At 42.1% G+C, this 17,362-nt stretch overlaps 1 protein-coding gene across 1 annotated transcript in view; it reads right to left on the bottom strand.

Annotated features, from left to right (window-relative positions):
- The window catches only part of ATG2B (autophagy related 2B), an 85,370-nt gene that overhangs the window by 25,736 nt on the left and 42,272 nt on the right, over positions 1-17,362 (bottom strand). The window contains exons 19-29 of the mRNA XM_019519904.1: positions 16,394-16,551; positions 15,955-16,127; positions 15,415-15,565; positions 14,314-14,513; positions 13,252-13,332; positions 12,533-12,639; positions 12,154-12,246; positions 11,457-11,527; positions 4,202-4,278; positions 3,603-3,773; positions 2,119-2,260 (exon numbers count right to left, since the gene is read on the bottom strand). Coding sequence (XP_019375449.1) covers positions 2,119-2,260; positions 3,603-3,773; positions 4,202-4,278; positions 11,457-11,527; positions 12,154-12,246; positions 12,533-12,639; positions 13,252-13,332; positions 14,314-14,513; positions 15,415-15,565; positions 15,955-16,127; positions 16,394-16,551 — 1,424 coding nt within the window. The remainder of the gene's footprint in view (positions 1-2,118; positions 2,261-3,602; positions 3,774-4,201; positions 4,279-11,456; positions 11,528-12,153; positions 12,247-12,532; positions 12,640-13,251; positions 13,333-14,313; positions 14,514-15,414; positions 15,566-15,954; positions 16,128-16,393; positions 16,552-17,362) is intronic.

Below are 17,362 nucleotides of genomic sequence, written 5' to 3'. Positions count from 1 at the left end.
CCAGTACTCTTTCCTGCCATGGCAGGGGGTCGGACTAGATGATCTACTCAGGTCCCTTGCGACCCTAGAAACTATGAAATTAGATTCTATATTTTAAAAACCCAATAAATTAGTACAATTTTCCAGGTTTAGAATCTAATTATTGGAGAGTTGTTTTAAATTTGTCCCCCACCCCCTCCATCTCCCTACTGCTACAGCAGGGAAAGCAGTGGTTAGTGGGAATCAGACAACTGGAGGGAGTCAGGTGGCCCCCTTGCCCTCTACCCCCCCCCGTTTTCCCCCTGCAGCTTTCCTGCCCCTCCCTGATACCAGTACTTCCCAACCCACCACCCCCAGATCCCTACAGTCTCTGCCACATCCTTCCCACTCCCCACAATCTCTATCCCTTTCCTCCTGCTCCTCAGGTTTTGCTACTTCCCCTCCCCACCCCCTTTACTGTCAGATGCTGCTTGGGATGTGCTCCCTTCCACAGCACAGCACATGGAAGGGCAGCCCCTGCCAGCTATGCAGCAGTATCAGTGCTGCTGAGTGGGTGGGCAGAGGACAGATTTTGTAAGTGATCCGTGCATGGGAGGGAACCCAGCACAAGCCAGAGCTGAATTGTGCCTGACAATGGGGGTGGGGGCCACAAAAGGCTGGTGTGGGTCTGACTGTAACCTGAGCTCAGAGGCAGAGACACAACTGCCTGCCTGACTCACCTCCCCCTCAACTTTATATGTGAATCTAAGATGAGGGGCTTTTATCGCCATGCTGACTGGAAGAAAAACAACTCATCAAATTTGAGTCAATATGGTAAACAATGGTTCGAATAGTTCAAAGTTATCTAAAATGCAAACACATCAGGAACAGAATTTGCACTTTATATGGTTAATTCACTCCTAAAATAAAATTAATCCACTAAAAACCTCAAGACAATTTAGTAGTAGTCATCACCAGAGCTATATCTTAATTTTATAATTCTTGTTCGTCATCTTGCTTAAAAAGGCATGAAAATTGATGTCTTCCTTTATGAACAGACAAGAGAAACTTGAATGTAGAAAGTTAACAGATAATAATCAAATGACTCTTGACAGCAATTCCTAACACTCCATTCCTTACCATGTACTTGAGAACAAAGCTATGCTTCTTTCCCATGACCTTATGCAATACAATATCTTTGACTAACTGCAATCTTGATTTAGCTCTAAATTGCACAGAAATAATCCTCCTCCAATGCAGTTAATCAGTTTGTTCTTTCTGCTAATAGTGATTGTTCCTCCCTACAGAATTTTCCTACACACAAGTTCTTTCTTTGATTCTACAGATTCCTCCGCCCTCCTGACCTGCATCTGTAGCTCTGGAGGGACCCCTGATCTCTGACTCCAGAAAGGGCCCAACCTTTTTGGCAGGCATAATGCAAATTACCCCTGCACTCTTCTGAGTGCCATTCTGATACCATTCCCTTACACAACATGCTGCTTAGCTTTCTGCTTCCTGCCCTGTGCTCCCTGCCTCATCTGCCGTTTTGTTTTCCGCTGCTTGCCTTATTTACCATTGTGCTGCTTGTCCCCTCCTTGATCTGCTGCGTGGCACATACAGAGGCTGCCACTGGCACCTGTGGCACATGCATACCATAGGTTGCCACCTCTGTCCTACTCCATGTGGTATATCTCACCACTTTCCACCTGATAGCTGTTATTTGTCACTGTCAATACCTGTAATGTCCAGCACCCCAAAAGGCTAAGTTAATGGCTTGCTGTTCTAGCTGCTTTAAAACTTAAGTGATTTCTTAAGAATACTTACATTGAAAGTGAGAAATGTGACACTCAAAAGATCTGAAATCACAGAAGTGCATTCTCATCCTTGTTAGCTGAGCTAATGTACTACACCAAATGTAGGACTTTCAATTCCTATTTTCCTTTTCAAATAGGTCACTAATATCATTATTTGTACAATGCACAAACATTGGAAAAGAGGTATGGAAGGAATCCTAATGTCTAGAATTTCCTGATCTTTACAATGCTTGATTTTCTACCTTTAAAGTCTGCATTAACAGATACCAGTATTTTGTATTAAATTCAAGTTAATGAATTAGTATTGTATTAGGAAGCTTTGCCTATGTTTCCTAATTACCCCTACCATTAGATTGTGGTTTAATGGGGGAAGCAGCTTGATGGATCTCAATTTCTTCCATAGCATCACTCATCAAATCGCGTAAAATCTGTTGTTCTGCTTCAGCAAGGACTGGTCCTTCAGAAGATGGTCGGCTAGAGGCATTTGCCTATAAGCACAAGAACTAGACAAAGTTATATTATGAATTAACTTACAACTTGATGCACAAGTGTTTATGAATACACCAGTGTAAGATCATGGAATGGAAATTCCTTTCTTTAAACGAAAAAAAGTGAGCAGCAACTAATCTTTAAATTAATGGGGGCCAAATTTTTTTGCAGACATGCCAAAAGTTGACCCTACAACCTCTCCATGTGCCACTACAATCCCCTTCCCCTGCCCAATCTGATTTCTGCCCTCAGCCCTGTGCTCCATACCCACTCTGCCCTTCCCAATCTGCTGCTTGCTTCCTGCTGCCTACCCCATGCTCTATTTCTGATGTACTGTTCTATGTTCTGCTTCCTGCCCTATCTGCCATCATACTGTCTGTCCATTCCCTGACGTGCCACATGCCAAACACAAGCTGCCGGCACCACTTGTAGTATGTGCACCGCAGGTTGGCTGCCTCTGCTTGAGATGACCCATGCCGCAGATTCCAGCAACTATTTTGAAGATTATAACTAGGGACCTATTGAAATCAAGGCAGGCAGCTGATCTTCCAGGCCAACTGAGGGACCATCTGCCATTTTTGCAGGCTAATTGCAGTAGTCCTCTCCCCTCCCCCACAGTTAGCCTAGGAGCCCCTATTGGCCCAAACCCTCACTGCTTATTGGTAAGGGAAGTTCTGTCTGTTGTGCAGACCCTTCCACCGTAACAGACTGGTGGAAGGGGCAGGACCACACAATGGGCAGCCTCTCAGTGGCAAGAGGGAAGGAGCAGCCTTTTTGGCTGCTCCCCTTTGTGCCAGTGGCTCCCCATCCCCCAAGCAGGCTGCACAGACAGGCTGCAGCAGCCATGAGGACCACTAAATCTCATGGGGAGCCAGCATTTTATTTTATTTGGGGGGGGAATGTTGCAGATTTAGTGGACAATGCCTCATTTTGTGGTTTCCACAAAATCTGTAAATTTGTGAACTGAGTAGGTCCCTATTTATAACACTGCTGCTGAGTACAGATGTGCATTGTGTTATAGAGATGTTTGGGTATTAAAGTATTTGAAAAAGACATAAAATGGCCTATACTTATCCTAGAATCTCTTTGGAATGAGTAGTAAGTATATCACAATTATATTTAAAGGACTTTTTTTTTTTTCTTTTTTTTTTTTTACTGCTTAGAGGGCATGTTTTTTTGATTGCCAAAAGCAGCGGAAAAATTACTTAACCTATTATGTGGCCTTAATTTCTCTGTAGCAATTCCCACTTTATTCTTTGGAAAAGTCTTAAATAAAGTATTTGTAATTGTTATCACTACTGTGGGCAGTAATGTTGGGAGCATTACTTTGCCATTTCATACCTTAGTTTTCTGCTTGACAGCTCCAGATTTAACTTCCGTCTTACTAGGTGGATGCAAATCCCCATAACATGCAATATATTGTATAAGATTCATTAGTGCAGCACAAGAGTCGGAGCATGTTCGGATATGGATTATATCACTGGAACAGTGTAGCTCAAAGCGTGGTTTTGTCTAGGCAGCAATAATAGATAATAAATACATAAGAGACTGCACAGGACCATCTAGCCCAGCATCCTGTATTTACAATGACAGATGAGAGAAATGTGTCCAAGTATGATAACCAGCATACCCAACTATATCCAACACCAATGTAAGGTCCCATATAATCACTATCTATACACACATTTAGATTAATCAGATTACATAATTTTCTGACCTGACCTGTTGAAATAAAAGATTTAGGAACTAAATCATACATGACTCTGGAACCTGAAATGTGGTATGACGATGAGAGAAATGATTTTTTTTTAAACTTAAAAAGGAAGGTTTCTCCCTCACCATAATTACAGCTTCTCAAAACTTTTTTAATATCAAAATGCAAGTTACAAGTGTTTATCATTTAGGATGTGCTCTTAAAAAAAAAAAAAAAAGAGACTTACTCTCTCCTGATCAGAACCAGGTTTTATTGCTGTTATGGTCAATTCCAGTAATCCCATATCCATAACACGAACATAATCTGAAAGACAAAATGAGTAATTAAAAAATTGTTCATTATCAAATATTACCTTCAATCCTGTTTCTTTTTTTAATTCCACAAACCACCATCTATCAATCTGCTAAATTATATAATGAGCAAAAGTTTTCTGTTTTGTTTGGTCTTTTCAACACCTTTTATATTTCTCGGCTACTTTGTAACAGAGGAGCTCTCTAGGTTCAGTCTGCAGCTACCTCAATTTGTTTCTGAAGCAGAAGTAGCCTTAAGGCCCCTAATTTAGAAATTAATTAAATGGCACCATTAGATCAGCTATCCAATCCCAACAATCGCACATCCTGCCATGGCACAGATGCATGGCAGGACCAGCTATTTTAGGGATCTGGTGTGAGATCCCAATTGTGAGATCCCTTTCAACTCGTCAGCACAAGCAAAAAGATGTGCAGTTTAGCCCTGCATGGGGCTGCCCAGCACAGGGTTCTGTAAGTACCGGGCCCAGCTCCTCCAAGCAAGAACTTGCAGAGCTGTGTCCCGACATCCCCACACACAGGGCTCCCAGGCACATGACTTTGAACTTGCTGAATCAAGAGAGCTCATGAGAGACCCTAGTTTTCAGCCCCCTGTTCCCTACACCCCCAGTTAAAGACACTTCCTTGTGCCTTCTATCCATATGTGAACAATCATCAGCATAAGTAGCCCTGAGTCTGGAACCAGGCCTGGGCTGCCCCATTCCAATGTCAACAATTAGCCAGCATGGGGAGAAGGCATGTTGCCATTTGTGTTCCAATTAACACACAAATCATGCTATAAATGTAATTTCTGTCAGAGGCCTGAAATATCCTTCTAATCCTGCAGGTCTGGGTCAGCTGAAGGCCAAAGCAGAAACAGCACAACCTGTTAAAGGTGGGGAATAGGTGGGAGAGTATCAGCTTTGCTACACCACCTGAAGATTCCCATGTCATACAAAATCCTCTACTAGCCCCACAGGTTACTTTTTTAGCTTCTTTGTACTACCTTATAAGTGCAAACTACCTGGATCAAGTGTCCAGTACTGAACCCCGTGTGCTTTGCAAATAAGAATGGGTTAAGACATTTCACCCATGTGAAGTATGTAATTTTACAGAATGCAATGAAGCCATGATCAGGCAAAGCGGCTGTCCAAAAAAAATCTCACAGAATGTCTTAAGCAGCAAAAGACCTCTCAGCTACCAGGTCCTGATGACGTAGTGGCCATGACTATGCATGAAGTCATCAATGTATTAACCAAGATCTAAAGTGACATGGAAAGTCAAGCAATTTGTTTCACTCCACATTCTTTAAAACACAAAATTCAAATGTGAGGGAGTCCAAATTAAGCTCTTTTGGCAGGTGTGGCTTTTGTTGTATCACAAAATAAATGTACTCACAATATTAAGTTGGGACTGCAAATTACTACTGAAAGAATGCCTGTAAAAATATGAGACTACTAGGATGATTTTCTTGTATTTTACTTAATTTCCTGCAACAGCAATTAGACTACACCTAAGATTTAAAAAAATAATTTTCCTTTCTATTTCTTGAAAAAAGATGGATGAAGAAGTCATAGCTGTCATCCAGAGCTGAATTACTTCCCATAAGTAATTTTTAAATATATAATTTATTCCAGGTTACCTCTGGAGATGATTCAGAAGTCAAAACAGGGCAAAGATTACCATATCATTGTTATTCAGTCACATTCCTTACTTTCCATCTAATTATCTATTGTTTGATTCTCATAATAAGGGTTTGTGAGTCCTTCATAATTCCAGAAGTATTTATTCTCATAAACCCCCTCTGACAGTAAATATTATTCTCATTTTACTGATGGGGAACTGGGGCACTAAGAATTTAAAGCCCAGCTCCACAAAGGGACTTAAGTGTGGAAATACAATTAGAGACCCCTAATTAGTAGGGGTGTGCAAAGTGGGCAGTATCTGATTTGGATTCGGCCCAATTTGGGGGACAGGGATTTGATTTGCTGATTCGGATCGCTGTCCCGATTCAATTCGGCTGAATCTGAAGATTCGACTACGATTCGGAGAATCAGTGATTCGGCTATAGACGCAGCTTTTTTCTACATACCTCAAGGTACCAGGTGTGGCTCGTGAACACTGAGATGGTAGGGCAGATGGAGCATCCCATGGGAGCGCGGAGGGAGGAGGGGTGTGGCTCCTGTGCACTTGGCAGCAGACCCAGAAGTGGACTGAACTACTTCCAGTCCACCGCCAAGGGTGCAGGGAACCCCCCACACCTCCTTGGCTTGGAAATTGGCTGCAGAGGGATCCGGGGTGCCCCCCCAGACCCAAGAGGCACCAGTTGTTGAGCTGGGGGGGGGTCCCCCATGCACTCTACAGTGGACCCAGAAGTACTTCTGGTCCACTTTCAGGTCTGCTGCTGAGCACATGGGGGGCTCTCCACCCCACACTCTCATGGGACACACTTAAGGTTGGGCTTCGAGTTGGGCTTAGGGAGCAGCATGAGACGCACAGGTGAAAACCCATCACACCCCCGCACCCTGAAGCCCGACCCCTGGCACAGCCAGAGGTACGCAGGGCCCGTGGAGGGAGGGACTAGCTTAGATCAGCTGCAGGGAGGCAGCTGAGAGGAGCTGAGGAGGGTCTTGCCCTGCCATAGCTCCTACTTCGCCCAGACCCGCAGCAAGACACGCGACCGGAGCTGCGCGAACAGGCCACACAAACAGGCGCGCTCGTCTGCCCAGTGCACAAGTTTAGCATTGGAGTTTGTGCAGGAGGGCAAGTGGGAAGGCCCAAGGCCCTGCCAGTGAGCCCCTAGAGCAGGTAGTCCCATCAGTAGCTGGCCTACCAGCAGCATGATGCAGATGGGCACACGCCGCACTCAGAGGGTCCCCTCAGAGTCTGTGGCCTTCCCCTCTGGCACTTCTGAGGCCTCCACCCAGACGGAACCCATGGTTCCGGGCTCCACGCAGACAGAGTCCCTGGCTCTCGGCTGCCTGGCATATTTCCAGGGTCCTGGGACCAGGAGCACGGCCACGTCCCCTTGCAGGGTTTGCTCCACTTTGGAGTCTCTGGGGCATCAGAGGAGCTCCAGGCTGCAGTCCAGAGACTGTGTGCCATCAGGGATGGCGAGCAAGAAATAGACTACTACTGCTAGGCCCTTCACCCCCTGGAGGTGGAGGGTAGACCAAGGTCATCTTCCAGGACAAGGGAGGACTCGGGGATCTCCCATACTGTCCAGCCAGGGGGTTGGACCAAGGTGGTCAAGGGCCCCAAGGTCCGAAGGCCCACCACACCAAGGTCCTCTCCCCTCTGGGGCTTTGCAACAGATACAAACCCCTTGCAGCTCCAGTAGAGCCTGAAGAGATGCCAGCTCCTGCAGGCAAGGGAAGATCACCTATCCCTACTCTCCCCAAGACGAAATGCAGAGTAGTTGTTGTGGGAGACTCCATCCTGAGGGGGACTGAGGGGGCATTCTGCCGCCCCGACCCCCTAGCTCGGGAGGTCTGCTACTTCCCAGAGGCCCGCATCCGGAACATAGCAGAAAGGATCCCAAAGATTATCCAGGCCTCTAACCACTACCCTATGCTCTTTATCCATGTGGGCACAAATGACACAGCTCGGAGCAATCCAAGCCGGGTTATGAGAGACTACAGGACTCCGGGAGCAGGGCTTAGGGGTGCAGGTGGTCTTTTCCTCGTTCCTCCCAGTTGTTGGTCATGGGCTGAGGAGGGAGAGACGGGCTGAGGTAGTCAACTAGAGATTGCAGCGCTGGTGTCATCATGAAGGCTTCGGCTTCCATGATCATAGCCCGCTTTTTGGTGAGGGAGGAAGTGGGCTGCTGGGAAGAGATGGCCTCCACCTCTCCGTTGGGGAGGAGGCTCTTCTCAGCCAGACTGGCTGACCTGCTCAACTGGGCTTTAAACTGCCGCGGTATGGGGGGAGTACTGCCACTGCAAACCCACTGGGCAGCTTTTGGAAACCCAGCAGGCTAAGGCACTCAAGGGAACCCACCCCTAACCCAGCCCCAGAGTGATCTGTAGGGAAGGAAAGGGCCCCAATGGGATACTTACATGCCTGTACACCAATGCCAGGAGCCTGGGGAACAAACAGAAGGAACTGGTCCTTCTGCTAAACAAAAAGGATTATAATCTCATAGGGATAACAGAGACCTGGTAGGACTACACCTACGACTGGGCCACAGGTACAGATGGCTATACCTGGTACAGGAGAGATTGTGTAGAAAAAGGGAGCGATCCTTGGAAGCTCAAGCAATGTCTATCCCATCTCGGAGGAAAGGCAGCAAAAGGGCACAGCAGTCCCCTGGCTCTGCAGGGAACTAGTGGACCTTCTGCATCTAAGAAGAAAGACCTATAAAGGATGGAAGGCTGGATCCACCCCAAAGGAGTAGTACTCTGCACTGATCTGTATCTGTACAGAGCGAGCCAGAAAAGCCAAGGCTGCGACTGAACTCCAACTCACTACACATACCAAGGACAATAAAAAGTCCTTTTTTAGATATGTGGGGAGTCAGAGGAAAAGCAAGGGTAACATTGGACCCCTGCTAAACCATATGAATCAACTGACAATTGACACCCAGGAAAAAGCCAACCTGCTTAACGGCTATTTTGCGTCAGTTTTTCACCAGCCCCAAGACGGCCCTGATCAATATGGTACAGGATGGCCAGAGCAAGGGAGAACTGTTACCCAACATCAATGTTGACCACGTGAAGGAACACCTTGAGAGGCTGGACGCCTTCAAGTCAGCTGGCCCAGACAGCTTACACCCCAGGGTACTTAAGGGGCCGGCAAGCATCATAGGTCTGCCACTGGCATGAATCTATGAGAACTCATGGCACTCAGACAAAGTGCCCGAAGACTGGAAGAAGGCTAATGTGGTGCCAGTCTTCAAGAAAGGGAGGAAAATAGATCCGGGGAACTACAGGCCCGTCAGCCTGACCTCTATTCCAGGAATATTCATGGAAAAAATAAATCAAAAAGACCATTCTTGACAAACTGGCTGAAAGCAACTTCCTGAGGGACAGCCAGCATGGGTTTGTTGCGGGTAGGTCTCGCCTGACCAATCTTATCTCCTTCTACAACCAGGTGACATATACCCTGAACAAGGGAGAAGTAATTGATGTCATATATCTTGACTTCAAAAAAAGCTTTTGATCTGGTATCCCACAATCGTCTTATAGAAAAACTGGCCAACGGCCGCCTCAGCTACATCAACTGGCTTCAAGGTTGGACCCAGAGAGTGGTAGTTGACAAAAGTCAATCATTGTGGTGTGTCGTGACCAGTGGGGTCCCCCAAGGTTCCGTCCTTGGGCCTATTCTTTTCAACATCTTCATTAATGATATGAACACTGGTTTCAGAAGCAGGCTAGCCAAGTTCACTGATGACAGCAAACTCTGGCGTAAAGCGTCCACACCCAAGGACAGGATGGTGATCCAGGCCGACCTTTACAGGCTCAGAAAATGGGCAGACGAAAACCTGATGGCCTTCAATGCTGAAAAATGCAAGGTGCTCCACCTAAGGAAGAAAAACCTGCAGCATGCTTATAGCCTCGGCAGTGCTATGCTTGCTAGCACCATGGCCGAAAGGGACCTGGGGGTCATGATAGACCAAGGTGAACATTACCCTTCAATGTGATGTTGCAGCCGGCAAAGTGAGCAAAACTCTGGCTTGCATCCATAGGTGCTTCTCTAGCAAATCCCAGGATGTCATCCTTCCACTGTACTCAGGCATGGTGAGGCCGCAGCTGGAGTACTGCATCCCATTCTGGGCTCCACAATTCAAAAAGGATGTGGAGAAGATTGACAGAGTCTAGAGAGCCACACACATGATCAGAGGGCAGGAAATAGGTCTTACGATGAGAGGCTGAGAGCTATGGGACTCTTCAGCCTCAAAAAGTGCAGGCTCAAGGGGGACCTGGTGGCTGTCTATAAGTATATAAGGGGTGTGCATCAGGATTTGGGGGAACACCTGTTCACCAGAGCACCCCATGGGATGACAAGGTCAAACAGTCACAAACTTCTCCAAGAGCATTTCAGGCTGGACATAAGGAAGAACTTTTTTACAGTCCGAGCCCCCAAGGCCTGGAACAGACTTACGCCAAAGGTGGTGCAAACACCTTCTCTGGACTTCTTTAAGAGTCAACTGGATGTTTATCTTGCTGGGATCCTGTGACCCCAGCTGAATTCCAGCCCCTGTGGCAGGGGGCTGGACTCAATGTTCCAAGGTCCCTTCCAGCCCTAATGTCTATGAATCTATGGCTGAATGGTCGAATCTCTTCGAATCAAATCGAAGGCTTCCAATTCGATTCAGAGAGATTAATGGGTCTTTTGATTTGATTCAGATTTGGAGATTTGGCTGTCGAATTGGGCCAAATCTCCTCCAAATCGAACCAGCGACCAAAGCCTGGTACAGCCCTACTAACTACCAGGATATAGACAAGGTTGGGGTGAAAGCACCTTCAACTCTTGCTGTTGAAGTACTGCTACTGTGTACAAAAGAATGCAATATTCATAGGACTAAAGCAGAAGCAAAGAAGAGGGATGACGACACGGCAGTAGCCCAGTGATGAAGGTGTTCTCTGGGTAGGGGAAGTCCTGGATTCCAGCCCCTGCTTTCAAAGCTGCTTGTCCATTTTATGCAGTGCCACTCCAATGCAGATATAAGCAGTCCCTAGAACAGGGATGATTATCAATCTCAGACTAGTCTCATGGTCAGGACATTCTGCTGGGAGATGGGAGTTTGAACTGCCTGAATTTTGGAAAGTTTTCTAAATCAGGTCTCCTACTTCCTTACCACTGGGATAGCAGAATCTCCATATGAAATTCACCAGAAAAGTGACTATTTGTTTTTATACAACCTTAATTTTGTAAAGGTTTTTGATGTCCCGACCTACAATTTTCATAAAGGCAGGTAAATGTTAAATACTGATAAACCTGGAATAGAACCATAGAGAACAGGACTTTTATAGCCCTGTTCAATAATATTCACCTGCACACACAGCTCAAAACTGCACTGGCCTTTTCTTCCTGTATACTATACTACATACTCAGGCATTATTCATTGTTATACTACACCACATCTCTCCTCCAGTAGCCTACAGGAATCTTTAAAAAATTATACATTTGTTTAAATTAAGACATTATAATACATTTTGTACATAGCAACTGTTATACTTCTGAAAGTCTTACCTCTATGCATGTTCACTGCAACTGTGTTACACTTGTCTGACAAATGTAAAGCAGCCTCATCTAGGATTATTCTATCAAAAGAAAAAGAGAGAAACTAAAGTTTTGAGTAACAACTGCATCTCACATATACACAACATATATTATCTTAAACAAAATCAAAATATATTTAAAACATAAACATTTACATATTTCATTGTAACACTTCTTAAACATTCAAGATTTACAAGAAAAAATGTATTTCCAGAATTCGCTAAGGCCATTTACAAGGCTACCACAATAGAAATAGGCCAAATCAAAATAGTTTTTAAATTCAAGAATACAAGTGAAACATTTCTTAACTAAAAATAGAATAACCATGACATCCATTTAAGAGGAGCAATAACAATTAAGTCTTTTCTTATTTAGTGTAGTATCTGATGTAACCACCTCTTGTTTTAGAGATCTGATGATACAATCTCTTAATGGCGCACATACAAACAGCTGATTTTTTTCAGTCTCTCTCAAGCATACTAAAGGTGCCATAACAAAAGTGACCAACAATGGGATAAGCAATTCAAAATGGGTCCTGGGGAGTCAATCCAGGCACATTACAATCCAAAGCCCAGAACAGATCTAATTCTTCACCCCAGGTGAACACTTTCCAGCTAAAAGATAAAGATGCAAGCTATACTATTCAAGTGAGCATCTAAATGTATACCTGAGAGTAGAAGAAGACTTATCTAATGCAACACTGCTGGAAATGCTGAAAGTTTCAACGGTAAGCAGAGATCTGATTGGCAGAAAGATAGGTCTACAAACAAAAGGGAGAAATAAAATGTTATCATTTTCTTGCACTTTTGAAGTGCAAGTCTTACAATTCTTGCTCAACCACAGTCCCTCAAGTCCTAAACTAGTGCCTATCCTCTCATTAATAGCCCTTAAAATACTCAAATTGTAAGTAATTATTGCAAGTTTTCAATTTTCTCTAAACTAACTTTCAAAAATACCTACCAATATATAAACTGAAACATTCTTAAAAAGCATCCAGCTAAACAGTAACAGTAGCATAAGATGACGCATACTTTCATTTAATGTACCTGTAATCAAGAGCGCAACTCCACAGGTGAATATGAAAAGTTGTAACGGAAGCTGGAGGATTATATCCCAAAACAGGCTCATCAGAAATGTTCAAGAAACATAAAATCTAAAAATTACAAAAATATTATTATAATCCTTCAAACTATACTAGTTTAGTAAATAATCATGCATTTTAAAGAAAGAAAATCCTTAAGTGAGAAGGTGCAAAATGAAAACAATTATATAGGAGAATAGAGGAGATCCCCAAGCAACAACATTTTTTATTTTTAAATTGAAAATTATTTATATATTGGATTCAGTGAATGGTATGGAACTGGTGAACATAATCCATCTTTAGGTTAATGATATCTCCCATCCAAAGCCACAGCATAGTTTGAACTCAGTAATTTGAAGCTCTGGAAGTTGGATCAGTTGGACTTTGATGATCACTGAAAAAGGAATTGCAACAAATGAGATGGGAAATGAAGGCATACATAAGGAGGCGAAAGTGTAGCAATATTACTGAGTTCAAACTACATTCTTTTTGGACATTCAAGACAGAAATTAATGTCCAAAAAGAGCCACTACATTTCTAAGAACAGAATGAGACAGTGATACTTAGTCAAACGAAAAGCTCAAAGGCCTAGATTTTTTTTTACCAAGGGTTAGGTCAGTCATTAATTTAACACTTACAGTAGTAAAACTTTAATATAAAATCAACAACATTCAGTTCTCTGACCTGTTCATGCCAGCTTAGGCCTGAAGGCAAAACCCTGTGCTGCAGAGTGGCTCCTCTTAGTCCTACAGCAACTAGAAATTCCTGCACAGAAAAGTTTTACAAGTGAGTTTATGCAATACTGGGGTGCATTACTGTGAACAGATAAAACAATTATACAACGAGGAAGGACTTGCCTCTGGTCAGAAAATCTGTTTTAACTGTTTCAAGTGTTCGTTCCTTTCCTATAGTAAAATAAGCTAAATCAGGGCAACTACCACTGAAATGAAAGAACTACTAAATAAAATGTGATTTAGCTTTCACTTACTGTGGGACAGGAACAAACACATGGAACAATTACAACGGATCAGACCAAAATGCAAATAAGCTTCCTTCTTCCTCCTACCCCAGTTTTCAGTCAGTATAATTATTGACCTTCTACATCCCACATTAGTTCAGACTTGAACTAATTTCAACAGGTGCAAGATCAGGTCCAACTATGAATTCAGGAAGAGAGAGTTTCAGAAAGATGGCACTATGCTAATGATGTACCCATATCTATACTTTTAAAATCATCCACAGATTATGTTTGAAGTCTGTATCAAGAACATTGTCATGTTGTGCACAGTAATATGTAGACTAAAAAATACCAAGAAGCTTCATCAAGAAACTCCAGACCTCCCTCCCCAAACACCTGTATGTCACTGCTCGGACGTGGAGGCAAAGCAAAGCAGAGTCAAAGATAGGCAAGTCTAGATAAGGGAAACGTGGCTAACTGAGCAAAAAGTATCATCCTTTAAAGAAAAGTCATACAGCCAGTGTCATGAAATATACAAAGGTTGCTGTGCTGCTAAACGGCACACACAAAGTAATACGACCATAAGGCATATTAGTATGGTTGTATAATATACCTAAAACATTCAAATTTCAAAAACCACAAAAGCAACAGTTTATAATGGAAACAGAAAGTTGAAGTTATTTCTGTCTACTGATAGCCTTTACAAAAATGTATGAACACTGTAAATCCTTTATGCAAACTGAAAACACCTGAACAATACATGGAAGCTAATCTTTGGAAACACGTACCTTTGTATTGCTTTCCAGTTTATCAGACTGGATTTTCACGGCAACAGAGAGCATACTTAAACAGTCCACTCCCACGCCATCTGGAGACAGCCTGCAGAGACCAACTTCTTCAGAAAAATAAATGGTAGGTTCTAACCAATGGGGATGTATCATACTAGGCAGGCGTATCTCAGATGAAAGAACAGTTCCATCGACCATACCTGCATAGAGATTGTAGTCAGAAAATTGTGATTTAGATAAAGCTAATGGAAGTCCTTGTCCCTTTTCCTGGCTATTATTTTAATTATTATTAAATATAGTCAGCAATGCACAATTAAAACTGCGGATCCCACTGGGGAGGTTTCCAATGTTCTCCAACATTTACAACAATCAATAGCAATTAACTTTGCCATATTATTAGCAAAATAGAAACCACAGATCAAACAAGACAACAAGGAAAGCTTCTGTTTGTGTAGTGTTTCTCCCTAGATAGTGATAGTTAGGTTAATGTTATACCTCTTCTTCTGATAATGACAGATGGTGCCAGATGTACTTTCAACCCTCCAATGACTGCTGAAATACAGATCTACATACTGATGGTCTCTAAACCCCACTTCCATTAGTTTGAAGTTACCTGAAGAGGAAATCTTATAGCTAATAGGTCCATTCTCTTTCTCTTGAAACAATGAAACTATCAGCCATCCAGACTACTTAAAATTCTCTAGTGTCTGACTGCAATTTAGGTAGCCAAGAAAGAACTCTGCAATAGAAGTTTAAAGGGTATGGACTGAGTTTTTTTGGAATTACGTAGCAATTAATAAGTGGGGAAAAGAACATTTAGGAAGACAGAACAGCTTCTGAGGATATGCTGCTGGAGGCCCACAAATCTTTTAAAGGCCAACAGATGCTGAAGCAGTTTTATGACAGGTTTCCAAAGCGAACATAGTTACTATTATTTTTACTTATGTTACCATTGTTCAAAGAAGCCAGAGTCATGCAGCAGGACTCCATTACTCTAGATGCTTTACAAACAAAAAGATTTCCTTGCCCAAAAGAACTTAAAATTTTACCACTAGTTAGCCTTGCATCAAATTTTTATGCAATGAAATGTTAATTTCCTACCTTGATGATATAAACTGAGGCTGCTAGAATGAAGACAGATGTAATGTTTGTCTTCAAAACCCTCATATTTAGTCACACAGAACAATGAGCCACTCTTAAACTCAAACCAGAATTCACCATGCTTTCCTTCCAGTATATTTCCATCATCTTCCTGAAGGAAAAAAAAATCAAAGAGAGATATCACAACTTGTGGATATTTTGTTGTCATTTAAGATCTTATAATGCAACGTACCACTCACTACTCTTATATCCATATTTAGTTTCTCAGCTCTAATATGATGCAATTATGTTAAAATATTATAGAACAACAGTAACTTAAGTTACTTTAATTGTAATATTAAGATTATGATACTAAGACACTTGAAGGATGTTCATACAGCTTTTTAAATTTTTTTCCTGTTTGTATAATAAAATTTCCAAAAAACAATAATGTAACAAATGGCATGAAAGCTGCTGGACAAAAAAAGTAATACCATGACTTATACACCATGCCTGGAAGAAAACTCAGCCAGATTTAGCTTGCCATTTCCAGCATCTCACCTTTACATCTGTGAATATTGACACTAATCCATGGTTAACATTTAACAGAACAGAAAGAAAGCTCTGTGTGTTCTTGTTCTGCGATTCAAGCTTCTTCTTCCTGCGTGAACGATAGTTTGGATCAACCGTAGAATAATATTGCAGAGTTTCCTCCTCAGATCCACTCTCATCATCTACTAGAAAAAAACAATAAAATGGCTTGACACTAACATGCCCACAATAGCAAAGGCAAGTATACATTATTTTTCTATCTTTAATAAAATTCAATTTCACGAGAATATTTCAGTCAATATGAAATGCTGAGAAAAATTATTTACATTTATTTTTTCAGGATGTGTAATTCCTTTACTGCACAATGTAAGCTTTCCCCTTATCAACAATAGTTTCAGCCAAGTGTGTCTTGTATCTCTGTAGTGCTAAAATATTTAAAGTATATTACCATAATGTATTGCAGATTTAAATGGACTAAAGCTGTCTTTATTAAAAGTATTGATCAACTGGCTGGCCACTGAGAGTCCAACGCCATATGAAATATTTTCAAATGTTTCTACAGGAGACGGGGCTGTAGGTTCCCACAATAATAAATCATTGCTGATCCTAGAAAGAAAAATATGTTATTACTACATTGATCATCTGACTATTTTCCCACTTGACTTAAAGCTAATTGTGTAACAGTCCCTTACAGATTTCATACAACACAGTCTGTAAAAGGATGGGGAAAAGTTCAAGAGCAAAACTGGAGTAACATATTGATAAAAAAAGAGATTAGATGTCATTAAGCATGAAACTAAGCCTAAAATTCTGCTTCCTTTATTTATTATTAATATCTGATTAGATGCATGCAAACATTAGACAGCCAGTTCAGTATTTAGTGGTGTGGTACAAATTCTTTAAATGAATTTTGACCTAGTTCAGTTATTATATTCTGAAGAAATTATTGTGATTACTTCCTAGTGTCCAGGCAATTATGCAGGGGGAGAAATTTCTTGGCTTGAGAAAAAGTCTGTTAGAGAATCTGAAAAAAGATTTTGCTTGAAGCAGAAATGAAGTTTTAAGCAAAGAGGCCCAAGTAGTTAATTCATGGTTCAGTTTACTCAGAGATGTCATACTTGTGTGGGGTGGCTGAGATCAAAAGGGCACAGTATCTCTAATTTTTCAAAACCAAAGTTAAATACATTTAGTTTAATTATATGCATGTCATTTGTTAATTCAATTTTAATGTTATTTCTCTGTAGAATCCAATAGTAACTCCTATAGTAATGTTTATCCTTTCCACTCATAATTTAATTTCTTTTTTAATGGTAGTGTTAAAACCACAAAATTTAAATGCATGTTTTCTTTCTTCTGCCTCAAGTGGTCTGTGAAGGGAAGAGAATCTAATGATGATCTATATATGAAGAAATATCCA

The sequence above is a fragment of the Gavialis gangeticus genome, unplaced genomic scaffold (genome assembly GCF_001723915.1).
Source record: "Gavialis gangeticus isolate Ggan-Ray unplaced genomic scaffold, GavGan_comp1, whole genome shotgun sequence".
Taxonomy (NCBI): Eukaryota; Metazoa; Chordata; order Crocodylia; family Gavialidae; genus Gavialis; species Gavialis gangeticus.
The sequence above is the reverse complement of the archived record's forward strand: the minus strand, read 5'-3'. Positions and strand labels throughout refer to the sequence as shown.